This window comes from Tamandua tetradactyla, chromosome 23, assembly GCF_023851605.1.
Source record: "Tamandua tetradactyla isolate mTamTet1 chromosome 23, mTamTet1.pri, whole genome shotgun sequence".
NCBI lineage: Eukaryota > Metazoa > Chordata > Mammalia > Pilosa > Myrmecophagidae > Tamandua > Tamandua tetradactyla.
Window position 1 is genome coordinate 36,347,847 of NC_135349.1, and position 26,509 is coordinate 36,374,355.

At 38.5% G+C, this 26,509-nt stretch overlaps 1 protein-coding gene across 2 annotated transcripts in view; it reads left to right on the forward strand.

Annotated features, from left to right (window-relative positions):
* Positions 1–26,509, forward strand: part of DNAH3 (dynein axonemal heavy chain 3) — a 220,557-nt gene that overhangs the window by 7,629 nt on the left and 186,419 nt on the right. For both annotated transcript variants that reach the window (XM_077141603.1, XM_077141602.1), the window contains exons 3-5: positions 1,054–1,158; positions 1,721–1,943; positions 25,314–25,386. In XM_077141603.1, the coding sequence (XP_076997718.1) occupies positions 1,054–1,158; positions 1,721–1,943; positions 25,314–25,386 (401 nt within the window). The remainder of the gene's footprint in view (positions 1–1,053; positions 1,159–1,720; positions 1,944–25,313; positions 25,387–26,509) is intronic.

Sequence of the window (26,509 nt, forward strand, 5' to 3'; positions counted from 1 at the left end):
GCTAGAATTCATAAAGTTATATAATACCTGGCACATAATAATTTGGAATAATGGTAGATAATGTTGTTGTTATTATTTGAGATAGGTGCTCCAGGGGAGATAATGGAGGTTAATTTGAGTCAGCAGCAAGGAATTGGTTGGGATACAGGAAGTGAATAACTGACTTAAATGTTTTCACTCTCTATTATCCTCATGACATAATTTGCCAACCCAGATAAATCACATCAATACAGTACTGTCTCATCTTAGACAGAAATTAAATCCAAAGTTATTGCCTAAACTGAAAAACAGCCAAAATTAGGCTTGAAAATCCTCAAACCACCTTTACAAAGTGCTATACAGCAAAACCTTTCCGTACGTCCACCCTAGTATTGAAACAAATGGCATTTTCTCCATCTCAACCTTGTACACAGGTACTAGCTTTTAAGACAAAAGGGCAGTTGTTGTTCAATACTACCATCACTTTCAGCTCTGCAAGTGGCTAACCCAGAAGAAAGACTTGAAAACTGAAAGTGAGCATGGGACCCACAGGTTCACACCTCCTATCTGAGGCTTGTTCTCTAGTACCCATTTGCTGAATGGAATGGTGGACTCAAACATGCACATCATTTGAATGATGTGTTCTTTATTTTCACAAAAAGCAAAGCGAGTTGTTTATGTGTGTGTTAAGCACATATAAAATGCAATACCAGTGCATGAGTAAATTTCTCTTTGGAACTTTGCAAATGTGGAATGCAAGAGACAAACCTTTAAAGTCACCCCCTTGAGCCACAACTCAGGGATGGCCCTCAAAACTTGGACTCTTCCCAGGGGGGATAAAATCTCCAAGTTTGCTCATAGAGGGGAGAAACCTAGGGATAGATGCTGAAGGCAAGAGAGATTCATGGTTAAAAAATTAAAATACATAGTGGATGAGGGTGAGCAGGATGGTTTGTGGGCAGAACCCTGTGCCTAAAACTTTTCCTGGGGACCTTACTAGCCCCTTACCATACCCTTAGAGGCTTAAGAATCTTTCCTAATTCCTGAAGAGTGACTTTGTGTCCATTCTCACAGTTCGCCAAGAGTGACTCAATACATCATATGAGCCACTCCCAAATGCGGCCAGAGCTACCCCCTCTGCCTGCTTCTGCCAACGAAGAACCATCCGAACTCTATCAGGTAGGCTTACCTGGCTGCGATCCTTGACTGAGGGTTACAAGGGGAATACATGGGCCTGCCTCTCTAGATAATCAACAGTTATGGGTGAGAGGCAAGTGGTCAGATTTGACAAATGGGACTGGTGGTTTTCATCATTTCTGCCACAGGAGGAAGCTGCCATGGTGTAGAGAAAGAGCTAGGCAGTCATACCAAGGTGAGGTCAAATCAGGCCTTCCCATTTAACTCAGCCCTCTGAACTCCTGTATCTTCAATTGTAAAAGGAAGGTCATTATACCTACCTGAAGGCCATAAGGAATAAAGGCAATAGATATCAATTACCTGACACACAAACTCTGTTGAATGCTAGCCATCATCCCTGCCATCAGGAATCACACGCACAGTAGTCAGAGAAGTACAATTTCTATTTCCATAGATAGTGTGGATGGGTGTGCAGAAGACAAAAGCAGCATAAGGCATTTGGGATTCCCATGAGTCTCAACATGAGTGTATCTCATGCCGTTGAGTCCAGGCTTCCCAAATGATGTCCCTTATCATGTCCCACTCTGCCTTTCTTCCCTGGTAGACTGTCATGTCACACAGCTTTTACCCTCCCTTGATGCAACGCACGTCATGGACACTGGCTGCACCCTTCAAAGAGCAGCATCACCACCGTGGACCCAGCGACTCCATTGCCAACAACTACTCCTTGCTGGCCCAGGATCTGAAGCTGAAGGACCTGCTGAAGGTCTACCAGTCGGTCACCATCAGTGTCCCTAGGGAAAGGAACATTCCGGGGCTCCCATCAGGTATAAAAATAGGGCTTTGGGTGTGAGATTTTAATCCTGGGTTTTCATTCTGGCCTCACCTCTTACAGAAGGTAGTTTTAGATAACCTTGCGGAACTTCAGTTTCCTCATATGTAAAATGGGAATGGCTGTAATATTTATTGACCATTTACCATATAGCAAGCAACATTCTGTGTATTTTTTTTGGTTATCTATTGCAACATAATGAGCGTCTCCAAAATGTAGTGGATTAAAACAACAAAAATTTGTCTTCTCAGTTTCTGTAAGTCAGAAATCTGGTGTGACTTGGCTGGGTCCTTTGGCTCTGGGTCTCTCCTAAATCTGCAATGCAGGTGTTGGGCAGGGCTGTGCCCACTTCACCCACACGAGATCCACTTTCCAGTTCACCTGGCTGATGGCAGGCCTCGAGTTCTGTCTGGCTGTTGGCCATAGCATCAGTTCCCTGCCACGTGTGCCTCTTTATAGAGCAGCTCCCAGCATGCTGTTGGCTGCCCTCAGCACAAGTAATGGGAGAGAGCAAGAGAGAATGAATCAGTAAGACAGAGACCACCGTCTTTTTGGAATTTAATCTCGGAAGTAACATCCAATCACTGTTGCCCTTTTGGATTCGTTAGAAGGAAGTCTTTAGATCTAGCCCACACTTAAGGGGAAGAGGTTGCATAAAAGCACGAATATCAAGAGTTGGGGATCATTGAGGGCCATCTTGGAGGCTGCCTACCTCGGTACTTTATATGTGTTAAGTTACCTAATCCCACTGAGTACACATATGTCTGCTTAAGGGTAGATGGCCGTTAGTAATTCCTGTTAGATAAAAGTTGGAGCCTCTCAGTCTGCCCTCTGTCTCAAACTCATTTTGATATTTTTCATTTTTCCTCTCTGTTCTGCATCTGAGCGAATTCTTCAGTTATATCTTCCAGTTCGCTAATTTGCTCTTCAACTTGTTAGGTCTTGAGTTTGTCAATTCTAATGAGTGTCATTGTTGTTTTTATTTTAATGACAGTATTTTTTTCATTTTCTGATCTTCTAATTGGTTCTGTTTGTGAGTTTCCCCTCACCTTTTTATTTTATATCTTATTCCATTCTTATGGGCATACCCCTTTAACCATCTCTTTGAGGATCTTAGGCATTTATTTTGGAGGGATATTCATATTACTGTGTTATTTCCATTTTATGAATCCATCCTTGATTGTTGAGTTTGTTGACTTTCTTAGTAGTGGTTTTTCTCATGTGTTTTGAGATTTTAGTTTGCAGGTTTATGTTGAAGGTTATTTTTTAATTTTTATTTTTTATTGTGTGATTCCATTTATATGAAATGTCAAGAACAGGCAAATCTATAGGAACAAAACTTGAATCACATCTCACAGGCTAAAGGAAGGGAAGTGGGGATTTATTGCTAATGGGCATGGGTTTTTCTTTTGGGAAGCCTGAAGCAGACAGTCTAAAATTTTATAGCTGTTATGGTTGCATAGTTTTTTAAAATAATATTTAAGAAAACAAACAATATTAGAACCACCAAAAAATGAATATCTTAGTTAGCTTAACCATAGGCATATTTAAATAAAGTATCCATATAACCATTGTAAAGCCTGTATTTGTACAGTAAATTTCATAAAACAATTTAAGATTAAGACAACAAGGAAAAAATCTACAAATTCAGATAGCAAAGTTCTTGAATTCTAAGTATCAAATGCTAACTTTGATACCATTTGATCAGCTATCAAAACTGTGAATATTCTGAGAATATGAAGGACAAAGTTTTTACAGATATCTGCATTGCTATGGTAATGACCTGTGTTACTAAATATTTTCCTGATTTTATGAATTACAAATATTTTTGCAATTAACATATGAAAATTTTAACCACCTAAAATGGATTTCTTAGTTTATCCATAGGTATATTTTACAAAAATATCCAAGTAATCATCATAAGCCCTATTTGTACAATATGTTTCATAAACCAATTTTAAATTAAAGCAGGGAAGGAAAAAATCTTAAGATAGAGATATCAGAGTTTCTTAAATTCTAAATATGCGACACTATGATGAAGGTTATTTTTCATCTTTTGCTACATGCATCCCTTTTCTAAGATTGAGATAAAATTTATATACCATAAAATGTACAGATCTTATGTTCAGTTCAGTGTGTTTTAGTTTTGTTTCTGTTTTAAGCCACCAAGTATTTAATAATTTGTTACAGCAAACCTTTTAAACTACGGCACTAACATTTCTCACAGTCATGGTGAAAGATGTGTCCTTTGGATACCCCTTGTATTGGTGAGGGGGTCTTATATGATAAATCCACTGGGACTTCCCAGTTTCCCAAAGCCTTTGGATGCCTTCTTCAAAAATATAACAATTCTGGAATTTCAACTTAATTAAATATAGGCCGCATTTTGCTCCATGCTTCGTCCAACTACACTAACAATAATTTCTAACACTTTGAACTACAACCTTGAACCCAGAATCGTGCTTAGTGGGTCCATGTCAGAAAATCCAGCCTGATCAATCTTTATCTTGCTTCCACCATTATTCCATACAATTAATATTCATTTCCAAATCCGTTTACAGACAGGTTTCTGTCTGTAAATTTTGAAAAATTATGCAGTTCTATGGCAGTATAGTGTATCTGCTCATGGCTCATAGTTTTTACATCACATTTTGGGGCCTACTGGGACTTGAATCTAGTTATAGGTCCGGAAACAATAAGGGGTGGTGGGGTGGAGTCTGATGGGACTCAGCAGTTTCTTGCAGGACAACTATCTTAGGAAAGCCATTAAAAGTTCATCAGTCAAAGCTGAATTAATGTCTTCAGACAGGTGTGGAAGGGCTGCTTCTAGTGACAAAAGACTCAGTAGAAGTTAGGGATTTAAATTCCCCACCTTCATCATGATTTGTCCTTATCTCCCCATTCTAGCATAAAGATTCCCATTCCTTCCCATCCAAGCCCTCGCTTTAACAGAAGGCACCCTGCAAGGTTGGGAATCCTATCTGCTGTAATTTACCTACGTGCAAGATGAAACTCTGTATTTGGTTTTCGTAAATTTCAACTTGGTGGTTTTAGAAGAGAAGATGAGGGTTTCTTTTAAGGCACACATGCTAGTTTTCATATCATTTATTATAACAATTGCATGGAGAATCTGATTCTTAGCTCATCCTTTTTTAAAAAATGCTTTTTTCTTGTGAAATATATATACAAAGAAAAGAAAGGAAAAGCAATAATTTTCAAAGTACACTTCAACAAGTATTTACAGAACAGATTTCAGTTTGTTATGGGTTACCATTCCACTATTTCAGATTTTTTCTTCTACTGCTCCAGAACACTGGAGGCTAGAAGAAGTATCAATATGGTGATTCAGCAGCTGTACTCTTTTGCTGAATCCTATTTTTTCTGTTATAACTCTTCCTTCTCCTTTGATCCTCCTCCCAACCTGTAGGGATCTTTAGGCAATGCCTATTCTTACTTTTTGATGTTGAGAAGGGGTCGACCACTAAATGATAGGGAGATGTAATTAGTTGATCTCCCTGGGTTTCAGCATTTATCGCCTAGGAACTCTCTGGAAATTATGGGTTCCAGGAAAGCAAACTTAGTGCATGAAACTTTTATAGCATCTCAGTTGGAGCCCTAGGCATTCTTAAAAGTTAACAGGAGTGATGTTGGTTGGGGTTTAGCAAGCCATGACAATTAGCAATATCTAACTGAAGCTTGCATATGAGTCACTTCCAGAATAGTCTCTTGACTCTATCTGATCTCTCTTGGCCACTTATGCCTCATTTTATTATACTTCTTTTCTCCCTTTGATCAGGAAGCCTTGTCGATCCTATAGTGCCAGGGCCAGGCTCATCCCTGGGGAGTCATGCCCCACATTATCAGGGAGACTTTCATCCCTGAATATCATGTCCCATGTAGTGGGAGGCCAATGACTTTCCTTGCAGAGTTAGGCTGAGAGAGGGAAAGGCCATATCTGAGCAGCAAGAGACACTTCCTGGAAGCAATTCTTAGGCCTCACTATAGTCTTAGCTTCTCCCCTACAGAAATAAGTTTCGTAAGGGCAAACCTCAAAATCAAGGGCTTGGCCTATTTTCTTGTGACTCCCCAATAGTTGAGAGGGTACCCTGGGTTTCCCAGAAGCGGAAGTTTAATAGTTCCATATATTTTTTTTTCCTTCAGACCCTCAAGGGACTCTACCAATACTTTTTAATTATCAATCCACCATGAACTAGATGTATCCTGGTATTACATTCAACTATTCAGAATTACAAGACCTCGTTCCCGCTGCAGACTCCAGGAGTTTGGGTTGTTTAAATGAACTATCCAGACAGATGTGTTACAGAAAATTTATGTTCTAGACATAATAAACCTCTCTGTTTTTTGCTCTCATACAGTAGGTGAGGATCTGGAGTACATACACTATCATCTTTTACCCTGTATTCTGATTTACCTTAGTCCCAACCAGATTGGCCTCTTTTTTTTTTTTTAACTTTTTTTATTAATTAAAAAAATTAACAAACAAAACATATAGATATCATTCCATTCTACATATACAATCAGTAATTCTTAATATCATCATATAGTTGCATATTCATCATTTCTTAGTACATTTGCATCGATTTAGAAAAAGAAATAAAAAGACAACAGAAAAAGAAATAAAATGATAATAGAGAAAATAAAGACTATACATACCATACCCCTTACCCCTCGCTTTCATTTACCCCTATTTCAAACTGAATTTATTTTAACATTTGTTCCCCCTATTATTTATTTTGATTCCTTATGTTCTACTCTTCTGTTGATATAGTAGCTAAAGGGAGCATCAGACATAAGGTTTTCACATTCACAGAGTCTCATTGCGAAAGCTTTATCATTGTTCAATCATCATCAAGAAACATGGCTACTGAGGACTTCCTGGAAGATGGCGGCTTAGTAAGACGCGCGGATCTTAGTTTCTTCTCCAGGACACCTACTAGGGGAGTAGAAACGATACAGAAAGCGCCCAAAGCCACAACAGAGATAAAAAAGACAGCGTACTCCATCCTGGAACGGCTGGCTGGCTGAGAGAAGCAGCTCGGGTGAGATCGCCGAGGCGCGCGGGCCTTACCGGGCGGGGTGGCAAGCGGCCGGAGTTACTCCCTTCCCCCTTCCCGGGCCGGCTGGGAGAATTGGAGAGGTGGTCCCCTGAAACCAAGGCGACTGGCGCCCACACCACGCGCAGCCCCCGGACCAACTGAGAGAATTGGATCGGAAACCCCCAGGCCGCGGAGAACGGTGACCCCGTGACTCCTGGGGAACGTGCACTCTCTCGGGCGGGCCGCTGCCGCTGGTGCCCTCCCGCCATGCTTGTTGCCCAGGGCCGACTAGGAAATTCGGACGGGCTCTTTCCCTGGCTGCGGCGACCAGCAACCCTCCCTGCGTTCGGACACCCTCCCTGCGTTCGGACCCCGGGCCGGCTCAAGCCGCTTTGGCTAGCGAACCCCCAGGACGGCGAGAGTTTTCCAAAGTTTAAGGTCCCACAGCACCTTTTACTGGTGGGACCCGCAGACAAACGTGTGCCATGAGCGCCACCTACTGGGCAGGATAAGAAAAACAGAACCCAGAGATTTCACAGAAAAATATTACAACCTTGCTGGGTCCAACACCAAGAGAAATCTGAATAAATGCCCAGACACCAGCAGCAGAAGATAACTGTCCACGCTCAAAAGATTGAGAATATGGCTCAGTCAAAGGAACAAACCAATAGCTCAAATGAGACACAAGAGCTGAGACAACTAATGCTGAATATACGAACAGAAATGGAAAACCTCTTCAAAAATGAAATCGATAAATTGAGGGAGGACATGAAGAGGACATGGGCTGAACATAAAGAAGAAATAGAAAAACTGAAAAAACAAATCGCAGAACTTATGGAAGTGAAGGATAAAGTAGCAAACATAGAAAAAATAATGGATAGCTACAATGATAGATTTAAAGAGACAGAAGATAGAATTAGTGATTTGAAGGATGGAACATCTGAATTCCAAAAAGAAACAGAAACTATCGGGAAAAGAATGGAAAAATTTGAACAGGGTATCAGGGAACTCAAGGACAATATGAACCGCACAAATATACGTGTTGTGGGTGTCCCAGAAGGAGAAGAGAAGGGAAAAGGAGGAGAAAAACTAATGGAAGAAATTATCACTGAAAATTTCCCAACTCTTATGAAAGACCTAAAATTACAGATCCAAGAAGTGCAGCGCACCCCAAAGAGATTAGACCCAAATAGGCGTTCTCCAAGACACTTACTAGTTAGAATGTCAGAGGTCAAAGAGAAAGAGAAGATCTTGAAAGCAGCAAGAGAAAAACAATCCATTACATACAAGGGAAACCCAATAAGACTTTGTGTAGATTTCTCAGCAGAAACCATGGAAGCTAGAAGACAGTGGGATGATATATTTAAAATACTAAAAGAGAAAAACTGCCAACCAAGACTCCTATATCCAGCAAAATTATCCTTCAAAAATGAGGGAGAAATTAAAACATTCTCAGACAAAAAGTCACTGAAAGAATTTGTGACCAAGAGACCAGCTCTGCAAGAAATACTAAAGGGAGCACTAGAGTCAGATACAAAAAGACAGAAGAGAGAGATATGGAAAAGAGTGTAGAAAGAAGGAAAATCAGATATGATATATATAATACAAAAGGCAAAATGTTAGAGGAAAATATTATCCAAACAGTAATAACACTAAATGTCAATGGACTGAATTCCCCAATCAAAAGACATAGATTGGCAGAATGGATTAAAAAACAGGATCCTTCTATATGCTGTCTACAGGAAACACATCTTAGACCCAAAGATAAACATAGGTTGAAAGTGAAAGGTTGGGAAAAGATATTTCATGCAAATAACAACCAGAAAAGAGCAGGAGTGGCTATACTAATATCCAACAAATTAGACTTCAAATGTAAAACAGTTAAAAGAGACAAAGAAGGACACTATATACTAATAAAAGGAACAATTAAACAAGAAGACATAACAATCATAAATATTTACGCACCGAATCAGAATGCCCCAAAATACGTGAGGAATATACTGCAAACACTGAAAAGGGAAATAGACTCATATACCATAATAGTCGGAGACTTCAACTCACCACTCTCATCAAGGGACAGAACATCTAGACAGAGGATCAACAAAGAAATAGAGAATCTGAATATTACTATAAATGAACTAGACTTAATAGACATTTATAGGACATAACATCCCACAACAGCAGGATACACCTTTTTCTCAAGTGCTCATGGATCATTCTCAAAGATAGACCATATGCTGGGTCACAAAGCAAGTCTTAACAAATTTAAAAAGATTGAAATCTTACACAACACTTTCTCGGACCATAAAGGAATGATGTTGGAAATCAATAATAGGCAGAGTGCCAGAAAATTCACAAATACGTGGAGGCTCAACAACACACTCCTAAACAACGACTGGGTCAAAGAAGAAATTGCAAGAGAAATTAGCAAATACCTCGAGGCGAATGAAAATGAAAACACAACATATCAAAACTTATGGGACGCAGCAAAGGCAGTGCTAAGAGGGAAATTTATTGCTCTAAATGCCTATATCAGAAAAGGAGAAAAGGCAAAAATTCAGGAATTAACTATCCATTTGGAAGAACTGGAGAAAGAACAGCAAGCTAACCCCAAAGCAAGCAAAAGGAAAGAAATAACAAAGATTAGAGCACAAATAAATGAAATTGAAAACATGAAAACAATAGAGAAAATCAATAAGGCCAGAAGTTGGTTCTATGAGAAAATCAATAAGATTGATGGGCCCTTAGCAAGATTGACAAAAAGAAGAAGAGAGAGGATGCAAATAAATAAGATCAGAAATGGAAGAGGAGACATAACTACTGACCTCACAGAAATAAAGGAGGTAATAACAGGATACTATGAACAACTTTACACTAATAAATACAACAATTTAGAGGAAATGGACGGGTTCCTGGAAAGACATGAACAACCAACTTTGACTCAAGAAGACATAGATGACCTCAACAAACCAATCACAAGTAAAGAAATTGAATTAGTCATTCAAAAGCTTCCTAAAAAGAAAAGTCCAGGACCAGATGGCTTCACATGTGAATTCTACCAAACGTTCCAGAAAGAATTAGTACCAATTCTCTTCAAACTCTTCAAAAAAATCGAAGTGGAGGGAAAACTACCTAATTCATTCTATGAAGCCAACATCACCCTCATACCAAAACCAGGCAAAGATATTACAAAAAAAGAAAACCACAGACCAATCTCTCTAATGAATACAGATGCAAAAATCCTCAATAAAATTCTAGCAAATCGTATCCAACAACACATTAAAAGAATTATACATCATGACCAAGTAGGATTCATCCCAGGTATGCAAGGATGGTTCAACATAAGAAAATCAATTAATGTAATACACCATATCAACAAATCAAAGCAGAAAAATCACATGATCATCTCAATTGATGCAGAGAAGGCATTTGACAAGATTCAACATCCTTTCCTGTTGAAAACACTTCAAAGGATAGGAATACAAGGGAACTTCCTTAAAATGATAGAGGGAATATATGAAAAACCCACAGCTAATATCATCCTCAATGGGGAAAAATTGAAAACTTTCCCCCTAAGATCAGGAACAAGACAAGGATGTCCACTATCACCACTATTATTCAACATTGTGTTGGAGGTTCTAGCCAGAGCAATTAGACAAGAAAAAGAAATACAAGGCATCAAAATTGGAAAGGAAGAAGTAAAACTATCACTGTTTGCAGACGATATGATACTATACGTCGAAAACCCGGAAAAATCCACAACAAAACTACTAGAGCTAATAAATGAGTACAGCAAAGTAGCAGGTTACAAGATCAACATTCAAAAATCTGTAGCATTTCTATACACTAGTAATGAACAAGCTGAGGGGGAAATCAAGAAACGAATCCCATTTACAATTGCAACTAAAAGAATAAAATACCTAGGAATAAATTTAACTAAAGAGACAAAAAACCTATATAAAGAAAACTACAAAAAACTGCTAAAAGAAATCACAGAAGACCTAAATAGATGGAAGGGCATACCGTGTTCATGGATTGGAAGACTAAATATAGTTAAGATGTCAATCCTACCTAAATTGATTTACAGATTCAATGCAATACCAATCAAAATCCCAACAACTTATTTTTCAGAAATAGAAAAACCAATAAGCAAATTTATCTGGAAGGGCAGGGTGCCCCGAATTGCTAAAAACATCTTGAGGAAAAAAAACAAAGCTGGAGGTCTCGCGCTGCCTGACTTTAAGGCATATTATGAAGCCATAGTGGTCAAAACAGCATGGTATTGGCATAAAGATAGATATATCGACCAATGGAATCGAATAGAGTGCTCAGATATAGACCCTCTCATCTATGGACATTTAATCTTTGATAAGGCAGTCAAGCCAACTCACCTGGGACAGAGCAGTCTCTTCAATAAATGGTGCCTAGAGAACTGGATATCCATATGCAAAAGAATGAAAGAAGACCCATCTCTCACACCCTATACAAAAGTTAACTCAAAATGGATCAAAGATCTAAACATTAGGTCTAAGACCATAAAACAGTTAGAGGAAAATGTTGGGAGATATCTTATGGATCTTACAATTGGAGGCGGTTTTATGGACCTTAAACCTAAAGCAAGAGCACTGAAGAAGGAAATAAATAAATGGGAACTCCTCAAAATTAAACACTTTTGTGCATCAAAGAACTTCATCAAGAAAGTAGAAAGACAGCCTTCACAATGGGAGACAATATTTGGAAATGATATATCAGATAAAGGTCTAGTATCCAGAATTTATAAAGAGATTGTTCATCTCAACAACAAAAAGACAGCCAACCCAATTACAAAATGGGAAAGAGACTTGAACAGACACCTCTCAGAAGAGGAAATACGGATGGCCAAGAGGCACATGAAGAGATGCTCAATGTCCCTGGCCATTAGAGAAATGCAAATCAAAACCACAATGAGAGGGGCGGGCCGCGGTGGCTCAGCGGGCAAAGTGCTTGCCTGCCATGCCGGAGGACCTCGGTTCGATTCCCGGCCCCAGCCCATGTAAAAAACAAACAAACAAACAAAATACAATAAAACAAGAAAATGTTTAAAGATGTTTCCCTTTCTTCCTTCCATCCTTCCTTCCTTCTCTCTGTCTTTCCTTCCCTTCCTCCCTCTCTCTTTAAAAAAAAAAAAAAAAACCACAATGAGATATCATCTCACACCCACCAGAATGGCCATTATCAACAAAACAGAAAATGACAAGTGCTGGAGAGGATGCGGAGAAAGAGGCACACTTATCCACTGTTGGTGGGAATGTCAAAGGGTGCAACCACTGTGGAAGGCAGTTTGGCGGTTCCTCAAAAAGCTGAATATAGAATTGCCATACGACCCAGCAATACCATTGCTAGGTATCTACTCAAAGGACTTAAGGGCAAAGACACAAACGGACATTTGCACACCAATGTTTATAGCAGCATTATTTACAATTGCAAAGAGATGGAAACAGCCAAAATCTCCATCAACAGAAGAGTGGCTAAACAAACTGTGGTATATACATACGATGGAATATTATGCAGCTTTAAGACAAGATAAACTTATGAACCATGTAATAACATGGATGGACCTAGAGAATATTATGCTGAGTGAATCCAGCCAAAAACTAAAGGACAAATACTGTATGGTCCCACTGATGTGAACGGACATTCGAGAATAAACTTGAAATATGTCATTGGTAACAGAGTTCAGCAGGAGTTAGAAACAGGGTAAGACAATGGGTAATTGAAGCTGAAGGGATACAGACTGTGCAACAGGACTAGATACAAAAACTCAAAAATGGACAGCACAATAATACCTAATTGCAAAGTAATCATGTTAAAACACTGAATGAAGCTGCATCTGAGCTATAGGTTTTTGTTTGTTTTGTTTTGATTTTACTATTATTACTTTTATTTTTTTCTCTATATTAACATTCTATATCTTTTTCGGTTATGTTGCTAGTTCTTCTAAACCAATGCAAATGTACTAAGAAATGATGATCATGCATCTATGTGATGATGTTAAGAATTAATGATTGCATGTGTAGAATGGTATGATCTCTAAATGTTGGGTTAATTTCTTTTTTTCCGTTAATTAAAAAAAAAAATAGAGAAGGGATAATTGGAGATGAAGGGATACAGACTGTACAACGGGACTGGATATAAAAACTCAGAAATGGACAGCACAATACTACCCAATTGTAATGCAATTATGTTAAAACACTGAATGAAGCTGCATGTGAGGTATAGGTTTTTTGTTTTTGTTTTTTTTGTTTTTTTTTCTTTCTATTATTGTTTTAATTCTTATTCTGTTGTCTTTTTATTTCTTTTTCTAAATCGATGCAAATGTACTAAGAAATGATGAATATGCAACTATGTGATGTTATTAAGAATTACTGATTGTACATGTAGATTGGAATGATTTCTAATTGTTTTGTTAATTCTTTTTTTAATTAATAAAAAAAAAAAAAAAAAGAAACATGGCTACTGGAACACAGCACTACATTTTCAGGCAATTCCCTCCAGCCTCTCCACTACATCTTGAACAACAAGGTGATATCTACTTAATGCGTAAGAATAACCTCCAGGAAAACCTCTCGTCTCTGGAATCTCTCAGCCATTGACACTTTGTCTCATTTTACTCTTTCCCCTTTTGGTCGAGAAGTTTCTCTCAATCCCTTGATGTTAATTCTCAGCTCATTCTAGGGCTTTTCTCAGTCCCTTGATGCTGAGTCTCAGCTCATTCCAGGATCTCTGTCCCACGTTGCCAGGAAGGTCCACACCCCTGGGAGTCATGTCCCATGCAGAGAGGGGGAGGGTGGTGAGACTGCTTGTCATGTTGGCTGGAGAGAGAGCAGATTGGCCTCTTTTTTCTCTCTGAGGCTTGAGCTCGCCTTTTCTTTAACTGTTATTATAAATGAGCTGCGGCATGTCATACCTGGGTCTCAGGTATTACTGACTTAAAGGCCCAGGGAAATACCAGCTGATATGCATACAGCTCACTGTCTCAGAATCTAGCAATACACTTTTAACTTCAGACTAAGTGTGACTACTATAGGGCTTACAGTCTAGGCTTCCATTTTCTTTTAAGTATTTTCTGGAAGAGACCTTAGCATATTTGTCCTTTTGTTTCGGCTAATTTTGCACAACACATTTGTCCTCAAGAGTATCCAGTTTGGTTACATGATTGTGGACATCCTTTCTGTAGCCACACCATATTTCATTGTATAAAGTTATCACACTTTGCCATTCTGCTTCTCATTCATTACACCATTTGGCTCCATTGGGCATCGTAGATAATGTCCCAAATAAACCATGTCTTCCAGTATCTTCCCTTGGTTGTGCAATTAGCAGCACTCTCAATTTTAGACAGTTTTCATTGGTCCATGGTGACAAAGAACTGACACACACAACGTCACCAAATATCAAATCCAAACTACCCCTTATCACTTGTTCCTCCCCTACCAATTAGTTGCCCCTGGTAGTGCTGTGGTGTGGTTGATGTCTTCCTGTTGACTATTGGCCATAGCATGCATTTTTAGTTTTCCCACTATATCCCTCTACTATTGACTCTTTGTCCAATATCAAACCTTTGAAATAGTTCATGTGAGAGCCTATCATGCAAGAACTTATTTATAATTGTAGACTTAGTCAGTGGGACACATGGCACTATACGTCCCCTTTCAATTATATTCAATCATATACACCTCAATATGGCAACTAATTTGTTACTATCACTTCTATCTGTTTGCTTGCATTTATGTTCAGCCTCATTGGGTAGCCTTTCCCCTGTCTCTAGCTTCTGTGTACCTCTAAGTCTGCTATATTCTGCCATGTAACCTCTGAGATTACCTTTACCAGAATTATAATAGTGAAATCATACAGTATCTATCCTTCTGTGTCTGACTTATTTCACTCAGCATTATGTCCTCAAGGTCCATCGACATCACCATATGCTTCGTGACCTCATTTCATCTTACTGCTGCATAATTTTCTATCATGTATACCACTTTTTGTTTATCCACTTGTCTGTTGGTTGGCACTTGGATTGTTTCCATCATTTGGCAAACGTGAATAATGCCACTATGAACATAGATGTGCAAATATCTGTTAGTGTCACTGCTTTCAGCTGTTCTGGGTATATACTGAGTATTGGTATTGCCAGGTCATAGGCAATACCAACTATAACTAACTCAATATTTAGTTTTCTGAGGAATCACCAAACATTTCCACAGTGGCTGTACTATTATACATTCCCACAAACAGTGAATAAGTGTCCCGATTTTTTCACGTCCTCTCCAACATTTGTAGTTTTCTGCTTGTTGAATAACAGCCATTCTTATAGGTGTGAGGTGGTATCCCACTGTCATCTTGATTTGCATTTCCCTTATAGCTAATGAAAATGAGTATATCTTCATGTGCTTTTTAATCATTTGTATTTGTTCTTCAGCCAAGAGTCTATTCATATTCTCTGCCAATTTTATAATTGGGTTGTTTGTTCCTTTGTTGTTGAGCTGTATAATTTCTTTATGTACACAGGATATCAAGCCTTTATCCAATATGTGGTTTCCAAATATTTCTCCCATTAAGTTGGCTGCCCCTTCACCTTTTTGATAAAGTCCTTTCAGGCACAGAAGTTCTTGATCTTAAGGAGTTCCCATTTATTTATTTTTTCTTTCACTGCTTGTGCTTTAGGTATAAAATTTAATAAGCCACCTCCTATTACTAGATCTTTCTTTTTAACTCTTTTTTTTATTAATTAAAAAAAAATTAACAAAACATTTAGAAATCATTCCATTCTACATGTACAATCAGTAATTCTTAATATCATCACATAGTTGCATATTCATCATTTCTTAGTACATTTTTATCGATTTAGAAAAAGAAATAAAAAGACAACAGAATAAGAATTAAAACGATAATAGAGAGAAAAAAAAAACCTATACCTCACATGCAGCTTCATTCAATGTTTTAACATAATTGCATTACAATTAGGTAGTATTGTGCTGTCCATTTCTGAGTTTTTATATCCAGTCCTGTTGCACAGTCTGTATCCCTTCAGCTCCAATTACCTCTTCTCTCTCTCTTTTTTTTTTTTAATTAACGGAAAAAATGAAATTAACCCAACATTTAGAAATCATACCATTCTACATATGCAATCAGTAATTCTTAACATCATCACATAGATGCATGATCATCGTTTCTTAGTACATTTGCATCGGTTTAGAAGAACTAGCAACACAACCGAAAAAGATATAGAATGTTAATATAGAGAAAAAAATAAAAGTAATAATAGTAAAAACAAAACAAAACAAAACGAAACAAAAACCTATAGCTCAGATGCAGCTTCATTCAGTGTTTTAACATGATTACTTTACAATTAGGTATTATTGTGCTGTCCATTTTTGAGTTTTTGTATCTAGTCCTGTTGCACAGTCTGTATCCCTTCAGCTCCAATTGCCCATCATCTTACCCTGTTTCTACCTCCTGCTGGACTCTGTTACCAATGACATATTCCAAATTTATTCTTGAATGTCCGTTCACATCAGTGGGACCATACAGTATTTGTCCTTTAGTTTTTGGCTAGACTCACTCAGCATAATGTTCTCTAGGTCCATCCATGTTATTACATGCTTCATAAGTTTATCCTGTCTTAAAGCTGCATAATATTCCATCATATGTATATACCACAGTTTGTTTAGCCACTCTTATGTTGATGGAGATTTTGGCTGTTTCCATCTCTTTGCAATTGTAAATAATGCTGCTATAAACATTGATGTGCAAATGTCCGTTTGTGTCTTTGCCCTTAAGTCCTTTGAGTAGATTCCCAGCAATGGTATTGCTGGGTCGTATGGCAATTCTATATTCAGTTTTTTGAGGAACCGCCAAACTGCCTTCCACAGTGGTTGCACCATTTGACATTCCCACCAACAGTGGATAAGTGTGCCTCTTTCTCCACATCCTCTCCAGCACTTGTCATTTTCTGTTTTGTTGATAATGGCCATTCTGGTGGGTGTGAGATGATATCTCATTGTGGTTTTGATTTGCATTTCTCTAATGGCCAGGGACATTGAGCATCTCTTCATGTGCCTTTTGGCCATTTGTATTTCCTCTTCTGAGAGGTGTCTGTTCAAGTCTTTTTCCCATTTTGTAATTGGGTTGGCTGTCTTTTTGTTGTTGAGTTGAACAATCTCTTTATAAATTCTGGATACTAGACCTTTATCTGATATGTGATTTCCAAATATTGTCTCCCATTGTGTAGGCTGTCTTTCTACTTTCTTGATGAGGTTCTTTGATGCACAAAAGTGTTTAATTTTGAGGAGCTCCCGTTTATTTATTTCCTTCTTCAGTGCTCTTGCTTTAGGTTTAAGGTCCATAAAACCACCTCCAATTGTAAGATTCATAAGATATCTCCCTACATTTTCCTCTAACTGTTTTATGGTCTTAGACCTAATGTTTAGATCTTTGATCCATTTTGAGTTAACTTTTGTATAGGGTGTGAGAGATGGGTCTTCTTTCATTCTTTTGCATATGGATATACAGTTCTCAAGGCACCATTTATTGAAGAGACTGTTCTGTCCCAGGTGAGTTGGCCTTACTGCCTTATCAAAGATCAAATGTCCATAGATGAGAGGGTCTATATCTGAGCACTCTATTCGATTCCATTGGTCGATATATCTATCTTTATGCCAATACCATGCTGTTTTGACCACTGTGGCTACATAATATACCTTAAAGTCAGGCAGCGCGAGACCTCCAGCTTCGTTTTTTTTCCTCAAGATGTTTTTAGCAATTCGGGGCACCCTGCCCTTCCAGATAAATTTGCTTATTGGTTTTTCTATTTCTGAAAAATAAGTTGTTGGGATTTTGATTGGTATTGCATTGAATCTGTAAATCAATTTAGGTAGGATTGACATCTTAACTATATTTAGTCTTCCAATCCATGAACACGGTATGCCCTTCCATCTATTTAGGTCTTCTGTGATTTCTTTGAACAGTTTTTTGTAGTTTTCTTTATATAGGTTTTTTGTCTCTTTACTTAAATTTATTCCTAAGTATTTTATTCTTTTAGTTGCAATTGTAAATGGGATTCGTTTCTTGATTTCCCCCTCAGCTTGTTCATTACTAGTGTATAGAAATGCTACAGATTTTTGAATGTTGATCTTGTAACCTGCTACTTTGCTGTACTCATTTATTAGCTCTAGTAGTTTTGTTGTGGATTTTTCCGGGTTTTCGACGTATAGTATCATATCGTCTGCAAACAGTGACAGTTTTACTTCTTCCTTTCCAATTTTGATGCCTTGTATTTCTTTTTCTTATCTAATTGCTCTGGCTAGAACCTCCAACACAATGTTGAATAATAGTGGTGATAGTGGACATCCTTGTCTTGTTCCTGATCTTAGGGGGAAAGTTTTCAATTTTTCCCCATTGAGGATGATATTAGCTGTGGGTTTTTCATATATTCCCTCTATCATTTTAAGGAAGTTCCCTTGTATTCCTATCCTTTGAAGTGTTTTCAACAGGAAAGGATGTTGAATCTTGTCAAATGCCTTCTCTGCATCAATTGAGATGATCATGTGATTTTTCTGCTTTGATTTGTTGATATGGTGTATTACATTAATTGATTTTCTTATGTTGAACCATCCTTGCGTACCTGGGATGAATTCTACTTGGTCATGATGTATAATTCTTTTAATGTGTTGTTGGATACGATTTGCTAGAATTTTATTGAGGATTTTTGCATCTATATTCATTAGAGAGATTGGCCTGTAGTTTTCTTTTTTTGTAATATCTTTGCCTGGTTTTGGTATGAGGGTGATGTTGGCTTCATAGAATGAATTAGGTAGTTTTCCCTCCGCTTCGATTTTTTTGAAGAGTTTGAGGAGAGTTGGTACTAATTCTTTCTGGAATGTTTGATAGAATTCACATGTGAAGCCGTCTGGTCCTGGACTTTTCTTTTTAGGAAGCTTTTGAATGACTAATTCAATTTCTTTACTTGTGATTGGTTTGTTGAGGTCATCTATGTCTTCTTGAGTCAAAGTTGGTTGTTCATGTCTTTCCAGGAACCCATCCATTTCATCTAAGTTGTTGTATTTATTAGCGTAAAGTTGTTCATAGTATCCTGTTATTACCTCCTTTATTTCTGTGAGGTCAGTAGTTATGTCTCCTCTTCCATTTCTGATCCTATTTATTTGCATCCTCTCTCTTCTTCTTTTTGTCAATCTTGCTAAGGGCCCATCAATCTTATTGATTTTCTCATAGAACCAACTTCTGGGCTTATTGATTTTCTCTATTGTTTTCATGTTTTCAATTTCATTTATTTGTGCTCTAATCTTTGTTATTTCTTTCCTTTTGCTTGCTTTGGGATTAGTTTGCTGTTCTTTCTCCAGTTCTTCCAAATGGATAGATAATTCCTGCATTTTTGCCTTTTCTTCTTTTCTGATATAGGCATTTAGGGCAATAAATTTCCCTCTTAGCACTGCCTTTGCTGCGTCCCATAAGTTTTGATATGTTGTGTTTTCATTTTCATTCGCCTCGAGGTATTTGCTAATTTCTCTAGCAATTTCTTCTTTGACCCACTCGTTGTTTAGGAGTGTATTGTTGAGCCTCCACGTATTTGTGAATTTTCTGGCACTCCGCCTATTATTGATTTCCAACTTCATTCCTTTATGATCCGAGAAAGTGTTGTGTATGATTTCAGTCTTTTTAAATTTGTTAAGACTTGCTTTGTGACCCAGCATATGGTCTATCTTTGAGAATGATCCGTGAGCACTTGAGAAAAAGGTGTATCCTGCTGTTGTGGGATATAATGTCCTATAAATGTCTGTTAAGTCTAGCTCATTTATAGTAATATTCAGATTCTCTGTTTCTTTATTGATCCTCTGTCTAGATGTTCTGTCCATTGATGAGAGTGGTGAATTGAAGTCTCCAACTATTCTGGTATATGAGTCTATTTCCCTTTTCATTGTTTGTAGTGTATTCCTCACGTATTTTGGGGCATTCTGGTTCGGTGCGTAGATATTTATGATTGTTATGTCTTCTTGTTTAATTGTTCCTTTTATTAGTATATAGTGTCCTTCTTTGTCTCTTTTAACTGCTTTACATTTGAAGTCTAATTTGTTGGATATTAGTGTAGCCACTCCTGCTCCTTTCTGGTTGTTATTTGCATGAAATATCTTTTCCCAACCTTTCACTTTCAACCTATGTTTATCTTTGGGTCTAAGATGTGTTTCCTGTAGACAGCATATAGAAGGATCCTGTTTTTTAATCCATTCTGCCAATCTATGTCTTTTGATTGGGGAATTCAGTCCATTGACATTTAGTGTTATTACTGTTTGGATAATATTTTCCTCTAACATTTTGCCTTTTGTATTATATATATCATATCTGATTTTCCTTCTTTCTACACTCTTCTCCATACCTCTCTCTTCTGTCTTTTTGTATCTGACTCTAGTGCTCCCTTTAGTATTTCTTGCAGAGCTGGTCTCTTGGTCACAAATTCTCTCAGTGACTTTTTGTCTGAGAATGTTTTAATTTCTCCCTCATTTTTGAAGGATAATTTTGCTGGATATAGGAGTCTTGGTTGGCAGTTTTTCTCTTTTAGTAATTTAAATATATCATCCCACTGTCTTCTAGCTTCCATGGTTTCTGCTGAGAAATCTACACATAGTCTTATTGGGTTTCCCTTGTATATGATGGATTGTTTTTCTCTTGCTGCTTTCAAGATCCTCTCTTTCTCTTTGACCTCTGACATTCTAACTAGTAAGTGTCTTGGAGAACGCCTATTTGGGTCTAATCTCTTTGGGGTGCGCTGCACTTCTTGGATCTGTAATTTTAGGTCTTTCATAAGAGTTGGGAAATTTTCAGTGATAATTTCTTCCATTAGTTTTTCTCCTCCTTTTCCCTTCTCTTCTCCTTCTGGGACACCCACAACACGTATATTTGTGCGGTTCATATTGTCCTTGAGTTCCCTGATACCCTGTTCAAATTTTTCCATTCTTTTCCCGATAGTTTCTGTTTCTTTTTGGAATTCAGATGTTCCATCCTCCAAATCACTAATTCTATCTTCTGTCTCTTTAAATCTATCATTGTAAGTATCCATTGTTTTTTCCATCTTTTCTACTTTATCTTTCACTTCCATAAGTTCTGTGATTTGTTTTTTCAGTTTTTCTATTTCTTCTTTATGTTCAGCCCATGTCCTCTTCATGTCCTCCCTCAATTTATCGATTTCATTTTTGAAGAGGTTTTCCATTTCTGTTCGTATATTCAGCATTAGTTGTCTCAGCTCTTGTGTCTCATTTGAGCTATTGGTTTGTTCCTTTGACTGAGCCATATTCTCAATCTTTTGAGCGTGGACAGTTATCTTCTGCTGCTGGCGTCTGGCCATTTAGTCAGATTTCCCTGGGTATCGGACCCAACAAGGTTGTAAGATTTTTCTGTGAAATCTCTGGGTTCTGTTTTTCTTATCCTGCCCAGTAGGTGGCGCTCGTCGCATACGTTTGTCTGCGGGTCCCACCAGTAAAAGGTGCTGTGGGTCCTTTAACTTTGGAAGACTCTCGCTGTCTGGGAGGTTCGCTAGCCGAAGCGGCTTGGAAGAGTGCCAACCGGCCCGGGGATCAAACACGGGGAGGATCGCTGGCCGCTGCAGCCCGGGAAAGCACCCGTCCGAATTTCCTAGTTGGCCCAGTGGCAGGAGGGCGCCAGCCGCAGCAGCCCGCCCGGGAGAGTGCACATTCCCGGGGAGTCACGGGTTTGGAAGGGCCCCCCCCCCCCCCCGCCGTTCTCCACTGCCTGGGGATTTCCGATCGAATTCTCTCAGTTGGTCCGGGGGGCCGCGCGTGGTGTGGGCGCCAGCCACCGCGGTTTAAGGGGACTGCCTGTCCAATTCTCCCAGCCGGCCCGGAAAGGGGGAAGGGAGTGACTCCGGCCGCTTGCCACCCACCCGGTGAAGCCCGCGCCCCTCGGCGATCTCACCAGAGCGCGTTCTCTCAGCCAGCCAGCTGTTCCAGGATGGGGTACGCTGTCTTTTTTTTATCTCTGTCATGGCTTTGGGAGCTGTTCTGTATCGTTTCTACTCCCCTAGTAGCTGTTCTGGAGGAGGAACTAAGATCCGCGTGTCTTACTAAGCCGCCATCTTCTCCGGAAGTGTCTATTACTAGATCTTGAAGATGTTTTCCTGAATTTTCTTCCAGAAGGTTTTTGGTATTGGTTCTTACATTTACATCTTTTATCCATTTTTAATTAATTTTTGTATAGGATATCAGGTAGGGATCCTCTTTCATTCTTTTGGCTATTGATATCCAATTCTCCCATGCCCATTTATTGAAAAGGCTATTTTGTCCCAATTCAGTGGATTTGGGGGCCTTATTGAAGATCAATTGTCTGTAGATTTGGTGGTCTATCTCCACACTCATGATTCAGTTCCATTGGTCAATATTTCTATCTTTTTACCAGTACCTTGTTATTTTGACCTCTGTGGCTTTATAGTAAACTTTAAAGTCAGGAAGTACAAGTCCTTCCACACTGCTGTTCTTTTTTAGGATATCCTTAGCTATTCAGGGTCTCTTTCCCTTCCAAATGTGATAGCTAGTTTTTCCAAGTCTTCAAAGTAGGTTATTGGGATTTTTGTTGGTACTGTATTGAATCTGTAGGTCAATTTGGGTAGAATTGATATCTTAATAACATTCAAGTTTCCGACCCATGAGCATGGAATGTCTTTCCATCTATTTAGGTCATTTTTTAATTTTTTAGCAATTTTTTTGTAATTTTCTGTGTACAAGTCCTTGACATCCCTGTTTGACTTATTTTTAGATACCTGATTCTTTTGGTCACTATTTTAAATGGAAGTTTTTCCTTAATTGTCTCCTCAGGTCATTGCTTGAGTATAGAAACATTACTGATTTTTGTACATTATCTTGTATCCTGCCACTTTGCTGAATTTGTTTATTAGCTCAAGTAGCTTTGCCGTAAATTTCTCAGGGCTAGTATAGGATCATGCCATCTGCAAATAATGAAAGTTTTACTTCTTCCTTTCCTGTTTGGATGCCTTTTATTTCTTTCTCCTGTCTAATCATTCCAGCCAACACTTCTAGTTACAATGTTGAATAGTAGTGGTGACAATGCGCATCCTTATCTCATTCCCAATCTTAGGGGGACCGCTTTCGGTCTCTCACTGTAAGTATGATGCTGGCTGTGGTTGCTTACACCATGTAGTCACCACCTGAACAAGATATAACACATTTCCTTCACTCCAGAAAGTTCCCTTTTATCGCTTTCCAATCAATTACTCTCCCCAACACCACCGCACCCCAGAATAACCACTTCCTGATTTCTATCATCATAGTTTTGCTTGCTTTTACTTATAAATGTAATCATACAGTTCTTACCTTTTTAAGTTTTGTAGTAACATGATATATGTAGATGTATCATGTATGTAGATACACGATATAAATTTGCCAGTTTAACCATTTTTAAGTGTCAATGTATACTCTTTTGGTTCCACCCTTCTTAATATAACTTTTTGTTCTATGCCTTCATCTGGCGCCTTAGAACCCAAATCTGGGGGCTCCCAGCCTAAGACATTGATATTGGGATCTTCTAGATCCTGTCCCTGAGGTGGTGTGAGGCACGGCCCAGCTGCTATCACCCTCTCCCTGCTATCTCCATCCACAAATGAATTCAGAGTATATAGGTTCCATCCGCATGACAATGCTGCTGCCTTTCTGGCCATGGGCAGACAAGTCTCGTTTCAAACCTCAGCTTTATGCTATGAGCCTGGTTCCATTTTCTCACAAACAGGGTGCGTTTTAGATTCTGTTACTCCCCCCAGTTATCAAACTCCTATCTGCTTCTGGACTCAGAAGCCAATATGTTTGTGACTTCAGTCCCACTTTGCACTTTTTGGTCCATAGAGAAGAGCATCTTGTTGAACAATGTGGTGTTTTTTTTTTTTTTTTAAAGATGATTTTGTCTGTTACTGTCTTGGAGTGTGAACTCAAGATACATCTTGACTGGAAGTCTTCAGTTGTCATTGATATTCAAAGTGTAAATTTAATATTATTAAGTCTTTAACATTGTTCAATTTTCTCTTAGTTTCCTCAGGATAGAGACTTTGCAAGTAACAGTATCTAGCTAAATTTTAATAAATAACTTTGATTTTTTTATCATTGAATTTATTTGTACAATTGCCTTCTATTTATTGCAAATGATAATGGTTTCTCTATTTGCAATAACTATATTTATTGCAATTGATACTTTTTTTTATGTGTAATAAGCATGTAAAAGTTCCCTTAAAAGTGAATATATAGGGTGTATGGGTAGTTCAGTGGTTAGAATGCCCGCCTTTCATGTCGGAGACCCGGGTTGGATTCCCGGACCATCCACCCAAAAATAAAGTATATATTACATGGTAGCTAGCCCATGACAAACTCTGGGATCTGTCCTGTAACCACTTGTTGAAGAGTGCTTTGAAAGCTATTGCTTATTTATTTCTTTGCTTTGTATATATGTTAAACTATACAATAAAAAAGTTTTAAAAAATGAATGTATTACAGCAAAATGTAATGTGGCGAAATGCTAAGATTGGTGTATCTGGGTATTTGGGAGGGGGCAATATATTCTCTCTATAGGTTTTGTATTAATTTTTGCAACTATCCTGTAAGTTTGAAATTATCTCAAAGTAAAAAGCTTAAGAATTTAAAGTTCTTACAAATATTTGCATGGCTATAGTAATGACTTATGTTATTAAATAGTTTCCTGATTTCAGGAAAATATGAAGGTATTTTATACATTTTTAGTGGTTCTAAGTGTATTGTCTGTTTTCTTAAATTAAAAAAAAGTTTAAGAATTGAAAAGAAATGGATAAATTGAGTTTTTAAAAGCCTGAGTCTTTTTAAAGAAAAATATTAAATAATAATACAAGTGATGGTTAGAAAATAGAACGTACAGTGTTGGAGAAAGAACTGAATAGGAGGCAATGGTTCATACTTGTCAAATGTACGGATGAATGGAAAGTATACTCATCCGCATTTATAACTGGGCAAGCTGAGGCCTGGAGTGACGATGTCGCTTCTTCAGGGTTACACAATTAATTGGTGCTTCAGGTGGGTCCAGAGCCCACCCCTCCCTCCTTGTCCCATGCAGGTGGGGCCAGAGCTCACTCCTCCCGCCTCATCCCACCACGTGGCGCCCACTCACCTTGGTCTGCTCCCGGTCCTCCCTGAGAGGTCACACCCCTATAGTCAGAGGATTGCCCAAGGCCACTGCCTCATTGCTGATGTCTTTCTTCTCCACTCTTCTAGCAACTAAAACTTCAGCAGAGCCCTACAAGAAGAAAATGAAGTATTCCTCCAGAGAAAAAGAGGAGGCCACCAGGTAAGGTTTTACTGTGGGCACAGGGGATGTGGGCTCTGGGCTGAAATGGAAGAAGGTGGAAATCTCATGAAAGCTACCCTCCACCTCTCCCAGTGCTCTGCTGAAAGTTGAAAGCATTCCCAGCCATATTTTTTTCCCACCGTACCTCCCTTAATCCAAACTTTTTTTCCTTCTTTATTCTATACCAAAACTTTAAAAACTATTAAATGGCAGGTGCTGAGAGGACTGCAGAAATAAGATGGCATGTAGAAAGATGGTAGAGAGGAAGGCAAAGGGATACAGATAGCTGTTACATTTCAAATGCCTATTGGTGCCCAATACTGGGTTATGTCCAATTACTCATCTAATATTTGTGTGGTCACTATGATGTAGAGCAGTGGTGCTCAAAGTGTGGTCCCCTGACAAACAGCAGCAGCCACACCTGAGAACTTGTTAGAATTGCCAGTTCTCAGGCTCCCCCCCAGACTTGCTGAATCTGAAGCTCTAGGGATGGAGTCCAGCAATCTGTGTTTTATCAAGTCCTCCAGAAGATTCTGCAGCACACTGGAGTTGGAGAACCACTAGTGCAGAGGTTAAGAATGTGGATTTTGCGATCTGATTCTAAAGATCACGTGCTCACCCACGTACAAGGCAGATTTTGTTCTATTTTGTGTTCTTTGATGTCCCCTCCAAATGGTTATTTCATTTGTGCTTCCTTTTTGTTGTTGTACTTTTCAAAAATCTTTAATTTTGTTGTACTTCTTTTTTGAAGTTAACAAGAGCTCTATTGCCCATCTTAATTCTCAAATTGAGTTGGATGACAGAAGCTCGGACCAAGCTTTACATTCAGTTGCAGTACCTCCTCTTGCCTAAGCTTTTTTTTTTTTTCTAATTTTCCTTTCTTCCTTCCCCCTTTCTTCAACACAAACACTTTTTTCTAATTCTCCTTTATTTATGTTTTTAACTTCAGCTGTCCTTCTTGTTTGAAGTTAATTTGAATCTCTTTTTAGGCTCAAAATAAAAATAAATTAACCGAGTGAGCCAAACCAGTGAGTGCTAACCTATCTCTGCAGTGTGCATGGTTGGGGTCATCATTGAAGAACCCATACCTACCATCAGGTGACATAACAGAGATGGGCTTCTC